General features: G+C 45.0%; 1 protein-coding gene across 1 annotated transcript in view; it reads right to left on the bottom strand.

The window, feature by feature from the left end:
• LOC102383614 (aldehyde oxidase 3) overlaps nt 1-18,130 on the bottom strand; it is a 105,631-nt gene that overhangs the window by 41,690 nt on the left and 45,811 nt on the right. Inside the window, exons 23-29 of the mRNA XM_014519219.2 lie at nt 16,299-16,386; nt 12,195-12,281; nt 10,827-11,018; nt 9,295-9,522; nt 5,425-5,520; nt 3,891-4,019; nt 3,363-3,437 (exon numbers count right to left, since the gene is read on the bottom strand). Coding sequence (XP_014374705.1) covers nt 3,363-3,437; nt 3,891-4,019; nt 5,425-5,520; nt 9,295-9,522; nt 10,827-11,018; nt 12,195-12,281; nt 16,299-16,386 — 895 coding nt within the window. The remainder of the gene's footprint in view (nt 1-3,362; nt 3,438-3,890; nt 4,020-5,424; nt 5,521-9,294; nt 9,523-10,826; nt 11,019-12,194; nt 12,282-16,298; nt 16,387-18,130) is intronic.

Genomic DNA, 18,130 nt, shown 5'->3' on the forward strand with positions numbered 1-18,130 from the left:
TCCATGGGGCCTGCACCTGTTCCGGGGCCAGCACTGGCAGGGCCCAGAGCAGGGAGGCAGGAGTGCAGGGTCCCAGCCAGCAGGGGCTCTATGGAGACAGGCCAGCTCCCCACTCTCCCTGCTGGTGCAGCCCAGCCCGGCTCCACAGACCCCTGCCAGCCTACGCCCCGCTCTGGGCCCCACCGGTGCTGGCCCTGGGACATTGGTCCCAAGATGGTGACCAGGGGGCGGGACACCTGTCAAGGGGCAGGGCTATGCATGCAGACCTCAACAGCTTGCCAAAACTCGGTAAACAGCCCTCCGCCCAAAATAATTGCCCGCCCCTGGACTAGACAGCCTCCTGAGGTCCCTTCTAGGCCTCATTTTCTATGATTCTATGAACAAATTAGACCAAGGAGGACTAAGCCATTTAACACTGCTTGGCAGTTTCCAGAGAATATTTAGTGAAGACCATTTCTTCTGCCTTAGCAAAGAAAGCAAGGGGAAAAATCATCAAAACAAGTGAAACACTGGGGGAGACTAACCCATTTGTACTTAGGTTCACAAAGGAACATTTGCTACTTACCTTGTGGTCTCCTGTCAGACAGTCAATCTCAACTTCAGAACAAGCAACTCCAAAAATAAAATATGGAAAAGCATGGCCTTCCCCTTTTTCCCAGTTCATATATGTAACGTAGCCTCTGGTGGAAACAAGACCATCCTTCAGACTGAGTGAACAATAACATTCTATATATATATTACCTCCTCCCCTCTCACAAGAGAGCAGCTTGCCATGTAAATCACATAACAGCAATTGGTTAATGATCTACTGGCAGTTGTCTATTTTCACAGTATCTCCCCAGGTGAAGAAGATCCTGAATGTTGTATTGCTGTTGTCTGTTGTTCGTGGCAGCAGAAGGGGGAGGGGGACAGAGGGCAGGAGCCTGTGTGGAGGCAAAGACTTATGGGTGCTACAGAGCACAGCTCCTTGTAGGTTCCCTGTGCCCAATTGTGGCAGAGATGGGAGGCTGGAAAAAGTACATGAACCCACCCAAACACCTCACATGGCAGTAGCAGCTACTTAGTATGGTCTCAGAGGGAGACACCTTTCCTGTACCGGAGTCTAGAGTCTCCCCAGCAGACAGCCTCTTTCCTGGGCTCTCTGCTGTGTCCAGGAGTTAGCATTCAGAATAGGAGGAAAAGGAGACAGGAAAATGATTAGAGAGGGTACATGGGGAGAATTTTATCTTTGCTGGACCCATAATCCAGGCCCATAACTGTGATCCTTGATGCCAGGAATTTCAGGTAGCCTTGGGAGTGTTCCTTACTTGAAATAGCCAGTAGCTGAGAGACTGATACTTTCCTGGTGAGCTTCCTTAATCTGCAATGGACATATTTATTGTCATACAAATAAGCATTTCTGAGAAGCAAATGATTTTTTTATGCTAAAACAATAATAAGAAGACAAACCAGGGAGCCCAAAGCTAAAACCTTCCCATTCCTTCTGCAACTGAGGAATGACACAATAGAGCTGCCCAAGAGGCATCACAGTTGGTTTCCCTATATTGGCAGTCATTGGCTGCCTTGGCATAAATAGGTCAGTTGTAGTTCAGCATAGTTATAGATGTACAGGGCTTCTAATACACATCAGGCCTAACTGACCTGCTATGGTCACAGAGGGTGCCTAGATACGTTGTGCTTCACGTTCTAATTAGAACATGTTGGAGCAGATTTGATTAAGCTGCTGTCTGCTCTGCATTCTAATTTTAGCATCATGTGTATTAAGCTCCCGCACATTTTAAAACGGCCATGGGGTGCTAAAGCTAAACCTTGCCAAACAAGGTTTAGATAAAGCATCCCATGGCCATTTTTAAACACACAGGGGCTTAATACATGTGACATTATGGTGTTTTAATTAGAGTGGCTGCCTGAGAACTGCTCTAATTAAAAGACCCCCTCCCCATCTCCAAGCACATGTATAGGCAGCCAAAGGGAGTCAGTGCAAGAGAACCCAGAAACTGTTTGCTCCCATTTCTCTGCTCCCCCAACTAGATCACAGGCTGGCTTTACTGCACTTCTTGCTTTTCTGCAGAAAAGAATTGGAAATATTTACACATTTTACAAAATTTACACGATACAAAATAATCGTATTTTAATTTACACATGATACAAAATAATACTATTGATTTCATCATCATGGCTAATTCATGCATTAAAATGCATTGGTGCATTATGATCTATTTCAAACCAAGGAGATAAGATGAAGAAACCTCTCCGAATATGCATTCTTTAGCTTGCTAGCCATGTCAGGTTTGGACTGCCTCTTTTCTATGGTTGTACAGCACCCAGCATGATGAGGAATTCTAGACATCTTTGCAATATAAATATTTTCCCAGCTATTCTTAGTAATATATTAGAAGCCTGAACAAATATGAAGAACCAATTACCTTTCCATAGAGAGAGAAGTGGGATTTTATAGGCATTTGTGTTCAATGAACACTGATACATGGGGCAAATACTTGGTGCTTGCTGAAGAAAATAAAGCCGATGAAGTTAACCAGCATGGAAAGGCAGGTGAAAAAGGACTTAGAGATGCCTCAAGCCCTATGACAAAACTAATGTGGTGATATACTGGGAGTCATTGCAGGGAGGGAGAAAGCTCATCACACATGGTGTAATGGGAGCTGAGGCAGATGCATCCATAGCACCATCAAGAATTATGGAGAGAAAAACCAATACCCTGCCCAGACTTAACTAGCCAAGGCTACCCAAAGGGGAAAAGTACTTTGGACCATAGCTCACTAGTGAGGCCTTCCTTTGGCAATGAACAGAACGATGGTGGCAGGGTTCAAAATGCTCTTAATCCATGTGGATGATAACAGCATTGGAGCCTTTAGGAGTCATCAGTATATAACAATATGTCTATTAACATGTGTTTTATTTTTGATGCCTGGAACAGAACAATTTTCACAGGGTTATGCCTATGCAGAAACGCTGTCTCAGATGCCAGCACTTCCTTTCCAATAATGTCGTGTGGCCTCCTTATCGAGAAGGTATTTCTGATAAGTACTGAACAGCTGATGTATCCATATTGCAGGAGTCAGATGACAGTCCAGCATCCATCCCCATCCAATAGTGGACCTGACTAATCCTGGACCTACCCTGGGTATGTAAGAAATGGCACAAGGACACCTCACACAAAGATAGTTTCAAGACCTGGCCAGTCATGCTGGGGGATCAGCCTGTGCAGCCCCTACAGAGGCACAACCCCTCCCCAAGCTGCCCAGGGGCATTGCAGTTCCACGCTGTGGGCTGGGGCTAAATACCAATGACTCATCCATGGAGCTATCAGGCCTGTAGAAAGATATACAAGCAGCACTAACCCAGTCCTCCCATTTGCCTTCAGGATTCTTCTGAATGATGGGTTCCAGGCGCTTCCGAAGAATCTGACAAGCATCCTGGGGAGGAGACAAATAGAGAACAATGAATAGAGCCAAGGAAATGAATCCAGCAACAGTGAGCTCTGATTTGTGAGACAGATTCATTCTGAGGATGATCTTTCTGCTCCTCCCCCTGAACATCTAATCCCACCTCTCTTGCCTTCCAGCTGGATAGCACAAAGGCAGCACTTACCAAGGACCAGTAGTGGCATCTGCTCTGGTGTAACTGAGCTATTTACACACCACTGTACAACTGAAACCCTCTCCAAAGAGAAGCCAGAGAGCCTGGCTCTTCTTTTTTGTTTTTGTTTTTTGTACACTGGATTGAACACCACTGGATCTGCATGATGTATACCTTGTTTGCAGCAGTGTAAGTGAAAACAAGATCAACGTGGAAGAGGTGCAAACACTCAGAGCACTATTAATTATTTGAAAGAAACAACAACAATAATAATTCATAATAAATGTGACCTGGACTGCTTTTCCATTGGTTTCTGATCCAACTGATCCTGCTGTGACTAATGCGTTAGGTACAGTTGTTGTACTTGTTTCACACAGGTGTATGTATGACAGTGGTACCTTTAATTCACGGCTAGCAACCTGTAAGGGAAGTAAACAAAATGACATCTGGTCCCTCAGAGGCTTACAGAATTGGCAGAAGTCAAGACAATATATAATGTTTATTTGAATCTAAGACAAGTCTCCCCCCCGCCCCCGGTCAGCATGGGGGGAAAGGACCCTTATCTTAGATTTGTGCACAAAGTAAGGGTGGGAGCAGGTGGCCATTGTGGCTCTGACTGACGCTGAGCCCAGGTCGGGCCACAGTCAGACCCACAGCAGCCTGTTGCCCTGCAACCTTCCCTCTGCAGCTTCTTCCTCTTCCTCTGGCCCTTTCCCCCACCTTACTGTCAGGCATAGCTCCGCTCTGTCTGGGACGGGGTTCCCTCCAGGCATGGAGCACATGGACACTGTCTCCTGCCCAGCCAATCAGCGGCTCCCACCCTGATGCATGGCTCAGCAAGGGCTGTGCTTCCACATGCTGTACTCCAGCTGATGTGGGGAGTGGCAGGGAGAGGCAGGGAGCAGGGGGAAGGGACAAAGATCATGGGGAGTTGGGGAGAGGGGCAGAGGTGTTGGGGAGCTGGGGTTGGGGGGTGCCAGTGGTAAGGGGGCAGGAAGGATGCAGGGGGAAGAAGTGGGAGTGGCAGAGCGCAAGTGGACCACTTGACACCCCAGTCACTATTTCCCCTGCTGTAGCAATGCCAGGGTACAAATTTAAGACAACCCTCCAATAATTAGATTCTATATCTGGAAAATTATAACACATTTATGCATTTTCCATATATAGAATCTAACTATTGGGGGGACTCCTTAAATTCAAGGTTATCTTAGATTTGAGTAAATACAGTGAAAAATGTTGCCATTTGTACACACACACACACACACACACACACACGTGCTATTTAAGTTGTTTATATGCCCAATTTACAATGCTGCACCACATTCTGGTAGTCATACCTCTCTTGTTTGCCACATGGAAGTTCCCAAATTATTTATATGCCATATAAACATGGCAACTCCATAATTCTTAGTGCTTATAATATTCACATAACATGCAGAATCAAGGGACTGATGTTAGATATGTTTGTTACACTAAAGAAATTAATCCCACAGGCACTTGGACCTTAGATACATTCATAGCAGTGATGCAGGTACCTCCATTTTTTTAATAGGCTCAGCTCCCCTGAGTTCTCAATAGAATAGATAGATTGTGAGCTAGTTTCTAAACAAATCCTTACCCCACTCCTGAAATTTGGTCTCTTGGGTAAATCAGGAGCAGTAACACAGTACTCCCTTCAGCCTCAGATTCCCCACTATCATGGCTGTCCCTAGACTTTCCATACAGGACCTCAGGGTGCTGGTCACCTTCTCAACTGATGCCATGGCATGAATATCTTTCTGGTTTTAGTTCTGTCTACAGTCAAATGGTTAATTCCTGTCCTACCTGTAGCATCTTGGTGTGAATTCCTTGTCCCAGTTCAACTCCACCATGAGTCACCAGCACTGACCCATCTGTATAGATATGCACCAGAGCTGCAGCCTAAAGAAAGGTAACAGAAACTGGTTGAATCTTCTTAATCTGTTAAGGCTGATGTTAAATTTACTAAAAGGAGAAAGGAAGGAGGCAGTTTTGTACCCCTGAGAGTACAGAAATCAGCATATTATTAATTCAGAGGTGGGTTAGGGGGTATGTGTTAGACATCTGACATGGGAAATCTTTGGCAGTTAGCAATTTGGGATGAGGGGCTGTCTAGTTAGGCTGCTTGTTGTGAACTGGAGTTCTGCGAGTATTGCAACAATTCATTTCAACAAGTGGTTATTTTCTTTTTCCTGTGAGATTGGGTGAATGAGTCATGTTATCCAGCTTCTTGTGGTGACATGATTAGCATTAGGTACTGCTCCCTCCTTGCCCCAGTAAGAGCATGAGATGGCAGTGTTTGATGTTGGATTGTCAGTCCTTGTGGGCATCAGGCAATGTAAACATACTTTTTTTTCTTTGGGTTTTTTTTTTTTTTTTATAAGTGAATGATGTTGCCTTCTCTTGGCTGGCCCCCAAAAAAGAACAAAGCACCTAAAGGACTAGTTACAGAAGTTCTTTAGATCAAGTATTAAGTGCCTCTGTTTTGAATTCAGAGCAGGGGCGACGCATAGGGCATGCACATGGGGATGCACCCCCTGAAAAAGGCACCCCTGCGGGTGGTCGCCACTCACCACCATGATCACCTCTGGCTGCTGCCAATGCTGCCGGCGTGCCTGTGGGTGGTTGCTGACTTGTGGTCGGAACTCGCCACCTGCCCCCCACCCTGCCGACAGTGCCGGCAGCATCTGCAGGAGCTCACTGCCTCCAGGCACAAGGAGAGACTGGTGTACGGTGGCAGGACGGTGGCAGCGCAGGTTGGTTGCACACAGCGGTGCAAAGTGGTGGATGGCGGTGGCACAGCAGCGGTGGCATGGTTTAATAGGGTATGCTGGAAAACAGGGATTTTACTGTATTTACATTCAACCTGATATCCTGCCACACTTTTAGCTTCTCTCATTTCTTGGGGTCTCAGAACAGCAGAGACTGCTAAGAACTTTTTTCCAACTACTCAATTGGTCTAATAAAAGATATCACATCTACTCAAAAAACCTTGCCTGCCTATAGGCTGCCAAGTGAATGGACTGGGAACCCCAAGTTGTCTATTCTTATTCTAGCACATCCATGTCATTTTTCAGATTCCACAGGGGTAGAGATCATAAAATGGGCAGAAAGGGAAGAAGCAAATTTGAAAAGATGTGATAAACTTCTATTTAGCATTACACATTGGGAAAACAATCTCTCCATGACAATAATCCTATGAAAGCTCTTTATACTGATGGTGGAACAAGAGGCTCTAGTTGAGAATTAAACATAATGCTGAACTAAAAGGATTTACATCTACTTCTGCAGGGCTAAGACTGGGACAGAACTATGAAATCAAATGACCGTGGGATACCATAACATGTCCTGTTGTTTTTCCTTCTGGAGCTGAATGCGTTATCTGTTCAGGGACCAAATCCCGAAGTTCTTATTCAGGGGACTCACCCACTGACTTTAAAGAAGTATCTTAGCTGAGTGTAAATAGAATAAATACCAATGTCTTACACCTCAGGAGAGGCTTATCTCCCTCCCCTGTCCTTCCTGTTACTTGCCAACAGTAAACTACAAAGTAAGGGTAAAGAGGAATAAAGTTGCATCTGTCCTGATGGATTTCCCTTTAGGATTGAAATTCATCCTTGTGGATAAACTTGGCAAAAGGCCAATGTATATTTAAGTTCTATTCGGGCATTACTTTGAGGGCTTAGGTAGGACTTGGTGCTTGGTCTGCTACTGACCCTCTGCACAGGAATAAATACCCACTTGTGTGTGTATAACTCCCAGTCTGAATGCTACTGTAAAATATTGCTGGGTGAAGTGTTTGAACCTCTCTCTTAGCTAACAATCTACAAACTTGCTAGCGCATGACACACGCAATCAAAACGTGGAGGAAATGGGTGAAGTGTGAATCTCGGGTTTTATGGTGCCTTGTTCCATAACTCACAGATTATAATTTTTGTGTTATTTTTTAAATTAAACAAAAATAAAAGAGTTGTCACCATCTGAATTGAATGGATCAAAACTGAAAGAAATGAAATTCCTGCATGTGCAGCTCTATGGAACTTTGTAGGGCCATCCATAGGGTTTGAACCATCTGGCCCCTAACACAGGCCATTGCTGCTTGAGTTACAGTAGTAATGATTATCTTCTATGTCAGTGGGGGGTCCAACCTTTTTGAATGTGGGGCCAGATGACAAACTTTTTATCACCCAGTGTGCCGGTGAGCCATATTCAAAGACCTCACAGGAAGTGGTATCACATCAAGAAATGATGTCACATGACCTTTGACACAAATGAAGTTGCAGGAACTGACAATGAAATGGGTCTGGAAATGTGGTTTAAAATCCAAAATAAAAACAATATAAAAAGCATCAAAGAAATAATACCAAACACTCATGTGGTCAGGCAGGAGACAAGTTTCCCTACTAACACAGAGGGACAGCAAAGTTAGGGCACACAAGCTTCTTTCTGAAAAGCATACATGTGGCATTATGTTGGATCACCTTGGACTGCCCAGAATCAATGACTCAGTTCCCAAATACAGCTGGGGGCAAAAAGAAGGGAGCTTTTAGCACAAGTAGAAAGCAGGACTTACACTTGCCTCTCTCAAATACAACAACACACTATAACTGCTCTGCCCCCATTTTCCCTTTTGTAACCAAAAACAACGAAGAGTCTCCCCTGTGAAAGGCACACATACAGTCACCAGCCCAGCCCCAGGGGAGGTGCCGTCTTCCCGCCCCCGGCCCGGCTTGGCCCTGCCTGCGGCGCCCCGGTCGGGCAGGAGGCGGCAGGGGCAGACGACGAGGGTGAGCCTGGCCGCCGCGCTCCCTCCGCGGGTTCGCTGCGCTGGGTTGGAGTGAGCTGGAGCCGGGGCCGGGGCTGGGCGGCACCTTGGGGCGCAGCGAGCGCAGGCTCCGCCCGAGCCTGGGACTGCTCCGCGCAGCGTGGCCAATGTGACAACCCGGCGGGAGGAAGCACCTGCCTGTGCCGCTCCACCTCCGCCAGTGACCCGGGGCCGGGCAGCCAAGCCGGGCTGCCTCTCGTCTGCAGGCGGGGAGTGGCGAGTCGCTTGGGCCAAGAAGTGGTGGCTTCCCCACGTGGCGCTGGGGATGGGAGGAGGCGGGCTGGGTCTGCACTCCTCTTCCCACGTGCACCGTGTCGGCAATGTCAAGCTGACGCAGTGCGCGTGGGAACCTTGTCCCTTCAGCAGCCATTAGGAAGCTGCTGAGGGGCTGGGGGAGGGACGAGGGACGGGAACGAAAGTAAACAGTGTTTACCTTAGCTTCCCGTTGCAGCACCGTGGGCCACAGAAAATGCCTTGGCAGGCCGCATGTTGGACAAGCCTGTTCTATGTGAACCAGACAATAGAGGGTGGCATGACACACAGTTTTTGGGTAGAAAGTAGTGGAAAAATCAAGAACTGAGGTTCTCTTCTAGGCCTGGGGGGGATTAGTGTGAATCATGAGTTATGCTGGCATTTACTGAGAGGACAGCCATGCACGTGGTTCTGGCACAGTCATCCTGAAAGGATAGATGACTGGGCAGCTGAGACTTGAGTATATCAAATTAGAAATCCAGGTCTCTATCTCCCTTCCTTCTACCTTTGTCCTTTCTGTCTTGGAAAGCTATGCTCCCTGGGTTTTGTTAGACTGTTGGAGCTTTTGGATGTTTTATGGCAACATTCCTAAAGCTTACCTGATGGTAAAACGTCATATTAAATCCAGCTGTGAACTTCATGGGAATAATAGCAATCCCTTTCTTTTTCCAGTAATTTTGCTTGTTGAATTCTTCCGCTGCTGTTTTCCTGCTGTAGTATTCAGACTTCTCCAAACATTCTGTCCAACATTTCCTCAGGTTTGTTGCATCAAACTGCTCTTTGAAAGGAGTTACGTTAACTCCTTCATACATGTTCATGTCCCGAACCTGGAAAAGGAGTCAAATAAGAAGATCCTAATTATCTACCCAGTGCCAAAGATTTTCAAAGCATATTACTGATTCCCTGGTCTAAAAAACTCACAATGAAAGGACCTGATTCTGTCAGGTATATCAAGTAGTACACATTTCCCTGTGTAGTGTCAGTAGCACTATTCAAATGAATAAGTATTATTTGGTATGAAGAAAGCCTTGCTTCTTGCAAGTTGCAGTGGGGCTACCATATTTATTTAAATCCAACATTAGGATTTTTTCCCCATGTTCAACATAGGGAAAAAAAGCCCCTCATCTTGGATTCAAGCACAAGGAGAGGGGCTTGGGGCCAGAGTCAGAGCTGCAGCAGCTGCCTGCCCCTCCTTTGCCATTCCTCTCCTACCTCTGCCCCCTCTGCCGATCCCCATAGCCTCTGGCCCCCTGGTGCCTTCTCCCTTCCACCTGCCCCCCGCTGCTTATTGTCATTTGTGGTTCTGGGCATGGAGCACATGGTAGTTCTGACCCCGGCCTGGCCATACAGCAACAGTGGTGGTGGCAGCAGCTCCAGCATTGCAGGGTCAGAGTTGCTGTGGCTGCAACTATTGCTACATAGCTGGGCCATGGCCAGAGCTACCCTGTGCTCTGTGTCCCAGGGTGGAATGGGGCTGGAGCCATGACTGATGGTAAGTAGCAGTGAGGCAAAGGTTTGGGGCAGGGAGGCAGGCAACAGATGGGGCAGAAGCTTCAGGGAAAACATGGGGGCAGGTGGGGGACTTGGTAGCAGCAGGCACAGACATCATGGGGAGGGGGACAGGCAGCAGGGGTGGGGGACTGATTAGAATACAGTTGTCCCTGGGCTGATCAAAAAAAGATTTTGCAGACATCATGTGGGGGGACGGCAGCAGGGGAAATAAGCGATGAGGACAGGAGACAAGGGGTAGGGATCAGGCTGCTTGCCCCTCAACTGCTGCATTCCCTACTGTAGCACTGGGGGGATGGATTTAAAAGACAACCCTACAATAGTTAGATTCTACACATGGAAAATTATAACACACTTATAAACTGTCCATGTATAGAATCTAATTATTGGGGAGGTCATCTTAAATTTGAAGTTGTCTTAGATTTGGGTAAATATAGTAGTTCAAGAATAAGCTGTATGAGCAGAGGTGGTAGGATTTTGCTCTATATGAACCTATTACAGTAAAAAAAGCTTGATAAAGATTAGGTCACTGTTTCTTTTCCACATGGATTTGGCCATTTACTTCAGTGAGAGCAAGGCCTCTATCTTGCCTCATTTTATTTGTTAACTTCAATCTGTTTACCTTCTCGGGTGGTAAACCAGTTTGGGTTGCCACGGCTATAACCCAGGTTTCTGCAAACAGTCCTGATTGTGGGAAGCCAAATCCCCGGAAGGCAGTATTTGAGGGCAAATGCGTTTTGCAGGCGCGGCCCCTGACTCGGAAATTGGGGATCTTGTAAGCGTTATCCATTTTTAATACAATATACGCTATTACCTGTAGCAAGAAAGAAAATTCCTGTTAAAACAACTTTTTTCCTTTTGAATGAGCATCATCCCACACTAAGAAGCAATTCGCTGGACTGCCAAAAACTGCTTAAAAGGCGGAACAGTATTGTACCCAGGAGGCCCGATTGTTCTGCTGTTTCCACCAGTGTAAATCAGGAGCAGCTGCTGAGGCCAGGAGAATAATGCTTGTGCAAAATGAGAGTTGGTGATGGGGGAATACCTTGCATGTTCAGAGACACAGTGGGGTGCTCTAAGCTAGGCAGTTATCTAATCAACATGGGCATGCTCCATTGCAATCGTAAATATGAAATTCGTAAGCCCTTATGACGGGCAGCAGACAACCTCCTTGGTTGTCCCTCAAAACAAAGATCCATGTCACAGATGTATATCTGTTGCAGACCATGAAGGGTCCCTAGCTAGAGTAGATTCACTACTTATTAAAAACAAGTAATAGCAAATAGAATTGAAGGGCCTGCCAACACATCTCTGCTGCCACTATCAGTACCCCCCCCCAAAAAACCATTAGAATCCCAGGCTTCTATGCAAGCCTCTTAGAGCATGACATACTTCCAATATACCAAATGCCATCATGGATAGTAGGTGACTGAAAGCAAACAACAATTCCACTCCAGAATGAACTCCCACAGAAAAATAATAAAGACAAGAAGCCCCCTAGCATTAATGGGAGAAGGCTTTTCACAAAAATGCCACCCAGTCTTGCACTTCACAGTCCTTACCTTCAAAGAAGGCCCTCACAGTACCTTCAGATGCCATGCTTGGAAACAAAGATTCATAACTTCACTTGATGCCAAAAGCCATGGAGTTAACAGTGATATTAGTTTTATGCCTCATTGAAACTTACCTCTCACTTCTCCCCTTGCTAACTTTTGTTTGATTCACAAGTGATAACTATCCACTTTTATTTCAATTAATCACATTTATTAAATTATGTCACATTGAAGCAATTGTTTAAGTTATACTTTGCATGGAAAGTAACCACTTTTTTCCCTAGCCCTGAACAGTTGAAGCTTGAAAGTTGAAGTAGAACAGTTGAAGCTTGGAAGTTGTCTTCTATCTCTCCCAACTATACTAGTCCAATTAAAAACATTACTTCTTCTGACAAATTCTGCTTCAGTGAAGTGACCACCTGTTTACGAAGACGTACCATTTCAGACTCGTCTGGTGTACACCCAGCATTAATGTAGGCCTGAATGTCTGCAGCCACGATTCTACCGTCATTCATGAATCCTACCTATAACACAAGAGCCAACACTTTTTGTAATCTTTCCAAGCATGTATGACAACTTGCTCTTTGTAACCAAACCAAACAGCATGTACAAGTTAAACAAGAGACTCAGACTCCTGAACTTTATGAGTCCTGCTCCTGCACCAACCAAAGTCTATTGGAGTTTTGCTATTGATTTTGATAGTCAAAGAAAGGAGGCCTCATATGAATTTAAATAAATGCACCATTATCTACAGGATGATGTAACTGTGGAGCTGCAAGGGCAGAATTTGGATTCAGACTGTACATTATTAGAAGATCTCTGCTATCCTGAGCAGCTCTGGTACTATTCTTTTATATGCACACTGATTATGGGTTATTCACTTGAAAGTTGTCCATTGCTCTTTTCTTGCATGAAACAGCAAGGCAAGCTTATGATATCTGATTGCCCACAATGCAAAGATTTTCACCTGTTTGAAACCCAGACTAGACCTGAGTAGGGAGATGCTGGCCAAACGGGAAAACTGGGTCCACAATCAAGACTCTTTATTACTCAGGTCATGTCTGGATCCATTCATCTTACATTTTTCTTGACTATGCACTAGCTCAACAGATGCTCTCTGCTTAATTGGTAAGAGTTATTTTCCCTTTGCTGGTGCTATTTTTCCATTCTGTCAGCTGATGAAAGAGGTGGATGGTAGGCCTGTGTGAAGCAGCTAGTATTTGTTTTGGATTCGGATTTGGGCGATTTGGGGGATAGTGATTCAATTAGTTGATTCAAATCACTGTCCTGAATTAATTCGGCCAAATCTCTGAATTGAACAGGCCCCATCCCTTACCTGCTCTCCCAGCCACATCAATGGCTGCTCCACCCAGCCCCAGCGTCCCGGCACTTAAAAAAAAAAAAAAGCCCCACACTCACCAGATCCTGCCAGGCTCTGCCACTGAGATCCCAAAGGCCTGACAGCTGCTGCAGGAGCTTCCAAGTGCAGGGCTTCTTTTTTTTTTTTTAAGTGCTGGGACACTGGGGCCGGGTGGGGTAGCCATTGACGGGGCAGGGAGTGGATGGCACTCAGGGGAGCTGGGGGAGCAGGCAGGGGATGGGACCAGGTGGGGGTCCCTCCATGGTCCCCTCCTTCCTTCTTCAGCCTCCCTCCCCTCGTCCCTTATTTACTGGCACAGAGGCCGGGTTCAGCTCCCTGCAGCAGTGTGTGGCAACCACCCAAATCTCCAAATCTTTTCCAAATCAATTTTCAGGCTTTGAATTGATTTGGACCTTTTTATTGGTCTCACAATTCAATTTAAATTCCAAGATTCGTCCGCCAAATCGGGCTGAATCTCCTCTGAATCGTATAATCCCTTGCATAAATTAAATAATCTTCATCTTAAAAGCAGTGACATTTTTGCCCCATTTCTCTACTGGAAATACAATGAAGCTTATTTAATTTATGCAAGAGATTATATGACATGCTATGGGCTGGACTCCGTGACACCAGAGGCCTTTCAGTCTTATATTCCTACATCTATTCCTATTAGTTTTAGTATTATATAATTATATAGCCAGATTCATTTTGTATGTAATATACTGCTATGTTATATACTATAACAGTATAATATAATATGTTTTGTGTGTTATATACAGCCTGTTCCAGAATATTTCTCCTCTGTTAGGAGTTTTTTCTAATATCCAATATAAATTTATGCTTGGCCAGTTTATCAACATTTACCTTTGTGCCAACCTTGCCCTTTAATTTATAGCTTCTACTGTGGTGTTTATCCTCTTGAGGCACTTACAGAGAGCAGTCATATCTGCTCACAGCTGTTGTTTGCTTGGCTAAAATCCAAGCTCTTGTGTTCTCCTCTCAGAAAACTCACTCTGAAGTTCCCAAATAATTCTAGTAGCCTTTTCTTCACATCCATTAAAAATGTGATTAACCTTTCTTGAATAAGTTGATGAGAATTGTAGAAAATATTCCAGGTGAGCTGTCACCAGGGCCTTGTACATTGCCACTAATACATCTGTATCTCTACTGGAAATACTTCTGCGGATGTGTCTGAGGATCTTATTTGCCTTTTTCATAGCTGCATGACACTGCTGGCTCATAAGATGTATTTGCACTGCACAACACAGTGCTACATAGAGATGCTTGAACCAGCTGTAAGTGGACTAGGAGACCTGTCCTAATTAGCTCCTCCTATGCTAATCTACCCTACTGACAATTTAAAATACCTGAGGCAGAGCACTGTAGTAACAAAGTTACTGCTTCTGATAAATTAGCTTGCTCGTTTACTCTGCACTGTTCTGGGTAGATATACTCCATGTCATCCTGGGATTGACTGCTATACTAGGCCTTTCTCTTCCTCTATCATTTTCAACTGATGAGCTCTCCGTTTACAGCAGAAATGTTCATTGTTAGTTCCTAACTGACTTGCACTTTTGTAATATTACATTGCGTGCCATTTTACTATTGCAGACCTCCTGGTAATCTGTTGGTCCTCTGTGATAGTCCAGGCCTCTGGTATATTGATGATGCCTTCCAGCTTTGTGGCATCAGCAAGTTTCATTAGCACACTTCCACTTTAGGTGCTACCATCATGCTACCATTATTAATGAAAACATAAAACAGGAACAAAGAGTGGGCAACATGGGCAGTTCTTTGAACAAAAAGAAATAACAGTGAAGTTTCCCAAGGATCTATGCTGGACCAGTGCTGTTTAATAATGTCATAAATGAAAAGAGAAATGACTAGTGAGTTTGCCAAGTTTGCAGATTACGTGCAATTATTCAGAGTGATAAAATCAAAGCAGACTGTGAAGAGCTACAGAAGAAACTTGTAAAACTGAGGGAATGAGAAAGAAATGGCAGATGAAATTCCACGCTGATTTGTGTAAAGCGATGTACATGGGGGAAAGCAACACAAAATATATATACATGATCAGGTATTTGTTTTCCTGTTTTAGAAAAAAAATGAGGAGAGATTTTGGAGGCATTGCAGAGTCTGTAGATGGTTCACTAAAACATCAGCTCAGCATTCAACAACAGGGAATTGTAAACAAAACAGAAAGTATCATTATGCCCCTTTATAAATCTGTGGAGTATCCACAATTTGAACCCTGCATCAGTTTTGTATGGCTTCCACCTAAAAGAATATAAAAGAACTAGAAATGAAAAGTGAAGGGCAACCCAGGTGACCAGGGGTATAGAAGGACATCCAAGTGAGGAGAGACTAAATAGGATAGCGCTTTTCCATTTATGTAAGAGATGGACTGGAATATGATAGAGTGGGAACATGACAGAGGTTTACAAAATATTAACTGGTGCAGAGAAAATAAATAGGGATTTATTATTTACTTTTTCTTACAATACTAGGCGTAGGGGACATGCAATGGAACGATTAGGTAGCAGGTCTAAAACTAACAAAAGGATGTTCTTTTTCTTTTCTTTTACACACAGTGTGTATCCTAAACCCCTGAATGCTTGAAGCTGCAGTGGAAGAAGAGCAGGGGGTTGGACACTTCTGGACATGCTCTATTTACCATCCTCCTCAGCATCCACTTCTGCCACTGAGTGCTACAGATTACTGGGTTAGATTGGCCTATGGTCAGACCCAGTAAATGGCAGTTCCTATGCTTCTATGTTCTTAGGACCGGCCCTGGAACTTCATTAAAGCTCCACTAGTAACTTGCCTCTGACCTGATTCATTAAGTTAATACCATAAGCAAATGCTGCAGACATTTTGCAGAAGGATCCTTCAGAAAGCTTATTGTTAGCTTGCATTTATTCCTTTTTGGTTTTTCATCATTTTTGTGCCCACTGATTTAATGTCTCATTTATAACAACATCTAGAAGAGAACAATCAAAGCAACCAAAATGAAAACCCAGATTCAAACCAACACAATCCAAACCAACACAACTAGGCCCAGGATCCTTAACTGGTGCAAGCAGAGGTGACTCCATCAGCTTCAATAAAGCAGTACTTGATTTATACCACCCAAGGGTCTTGCCCAAGATAGTTCTGTGATCTATCTCCCCTTCCCACTCACCTTATATTTTCCAAGGAAAGGGTGTCGGTTTCCAACGATGAGCATATCATCATGTCGCTCCAAGATAAAACGGACTGGACGCCCAGTCCTAAAGAAAGCACATAAATCTCACTTTAATCAGTGTCACAACATTGCAAACTGCAGGAAGATGAAGCTACCGAGCCAAACTATTGCTGCCGTAACTCCACTGAGGTCTGGGATGAACTGGGCCGTTGCACTTCTCAAGTGTCTGTTAACCTCACATTTATCCAGTAAATGGTTAAGTTTAGGTTGAGACAGGAAGAAAAGAAACAATTTTAACTTCTGTTCACAGAAGAAAGTGACCAACCTTGTCAGCTGCCTCTTTAGCTTTTCCACTTCACATGTTTTGGCCTTGTAGCTGTGAAACCAGATGTTTGGCAGTGCTCTCAGAGCGTGGCTTGGGAGAAGGAGCAATGATATGCCATGGCCTGAGGTTACTGGATCTGCCCCTGAACAAATCAGGCAGCTTCTGACCCTGGTGGGCTGCGGGTAACACCACAGCAGGGGTTACCATAGCCATAGTACCACAATCAGAGCTACAGAGTAGTTCGGTTATCTGTCTTGTGGTGCAGGTAAAACAAGTTTCTCCTTGTGGGACCTACTTGTAGTGAGGCCTGATCCACAAGCTAGGCCTGGGAGAATAGCTGGGGTTTCCCAACAGGAGACAGATTCCCAACATTCAAATGGATAAACTTGTTAAGAAAAATGAGACAAAGACAGCCCCTGACTTCATTCTCTTTCACATGACAGGGCACATCTATATGTGAAATGAATGTACCTGAATAAACTCCAGCACAGTTTGCACCACAGTTTACTGTTCTTGGGTACTATATTTACACATGCACCCAGGACCACAGCACATTGATCAGATTCAGAGCAGGCCAACCTGGCAGAGAGGCTGGGGAGTCATCCTGCCAGCCTGGGGCTGCTTCAACCTGGCTCACCCGGCTGCGGAGGGGGGCGGGTGCGGAGGGGCTGGCTGTGTCATGAGGGTGCTTCAGTGTGGGGCTACCTGGCAGGCAGCTCCCACACTGAAGCACCCTCCTACCCCAGCCAGCCTCATCAGCATCTATACGTACGTTGTGGTACACTAAACAATGCTGCTGCAGGATAATACTTGTGTTTACATGCAGCCCTACTAGGGCCGCATGTGTAGCTGTTGAGACCTTACTGTGGAACTAATTAGTCAGCTCCACAGTAAACCTCTTGTGTAGATGCACAGTGTACTAAAGAACGTCCAGCTCCTCAACAACTTTCAGTCACCCATTACAGCTGAATAAATTGCCCTCTGGTACTTTACCAACTTGACTGCAACTATGCTTCCGGGCATATCCAGCTAGACCACATCTGCTGTGCCACTGAATATACACGGTATAATCTATTGACTTGAATGTAAATTCAAAGGACAACTCTAGCACGATGTACGCACTATATTCTGGAGGCTCACAAGGGGTATGGACAGGAGTTACATTTCTAGTGGGAGAAATGCATTTCACTCACTAGAAATTGAGTGCACAGATATTCCTTCAATTTCTCTCACAGGAAATATGCTGGTTTTGGGAGAAAAATCTTTTGTTTTAACAAGACTGGGGTCACCCTGGTCTGGAAAACATGTGGGGAGCAGAGACTGCTCCACTCTTCCCAGGGACTTCCCAGACAAAAGCTTGAATGAATGGACTTTGCAGGAGAACTCCTCATGCACAGATCTACCATAACAGACACTGCATGAAGGTCTTGGCACAGGCCCTCAGCTAGTGGGTTCCATGAAACTACTTAGGATTCCCTTCAAGGCTCATTATGATCAAGAGAAA

The sequence above is a fragment of the Alligator sinensis genome, unplaced genomic scaffold (genome assembly GCF_000455745.1).
Source record: "Alligator sinensis unplaced genomic scaffold, ASM45574v1 scaffold566_1, whole genome shotgun sequence".
NCBI classification, from domain to species: Eukaryota; Metazoa; Chordata; order Crocodylia; family Alligatoridae; genus Alligator; species Alligator sinensis.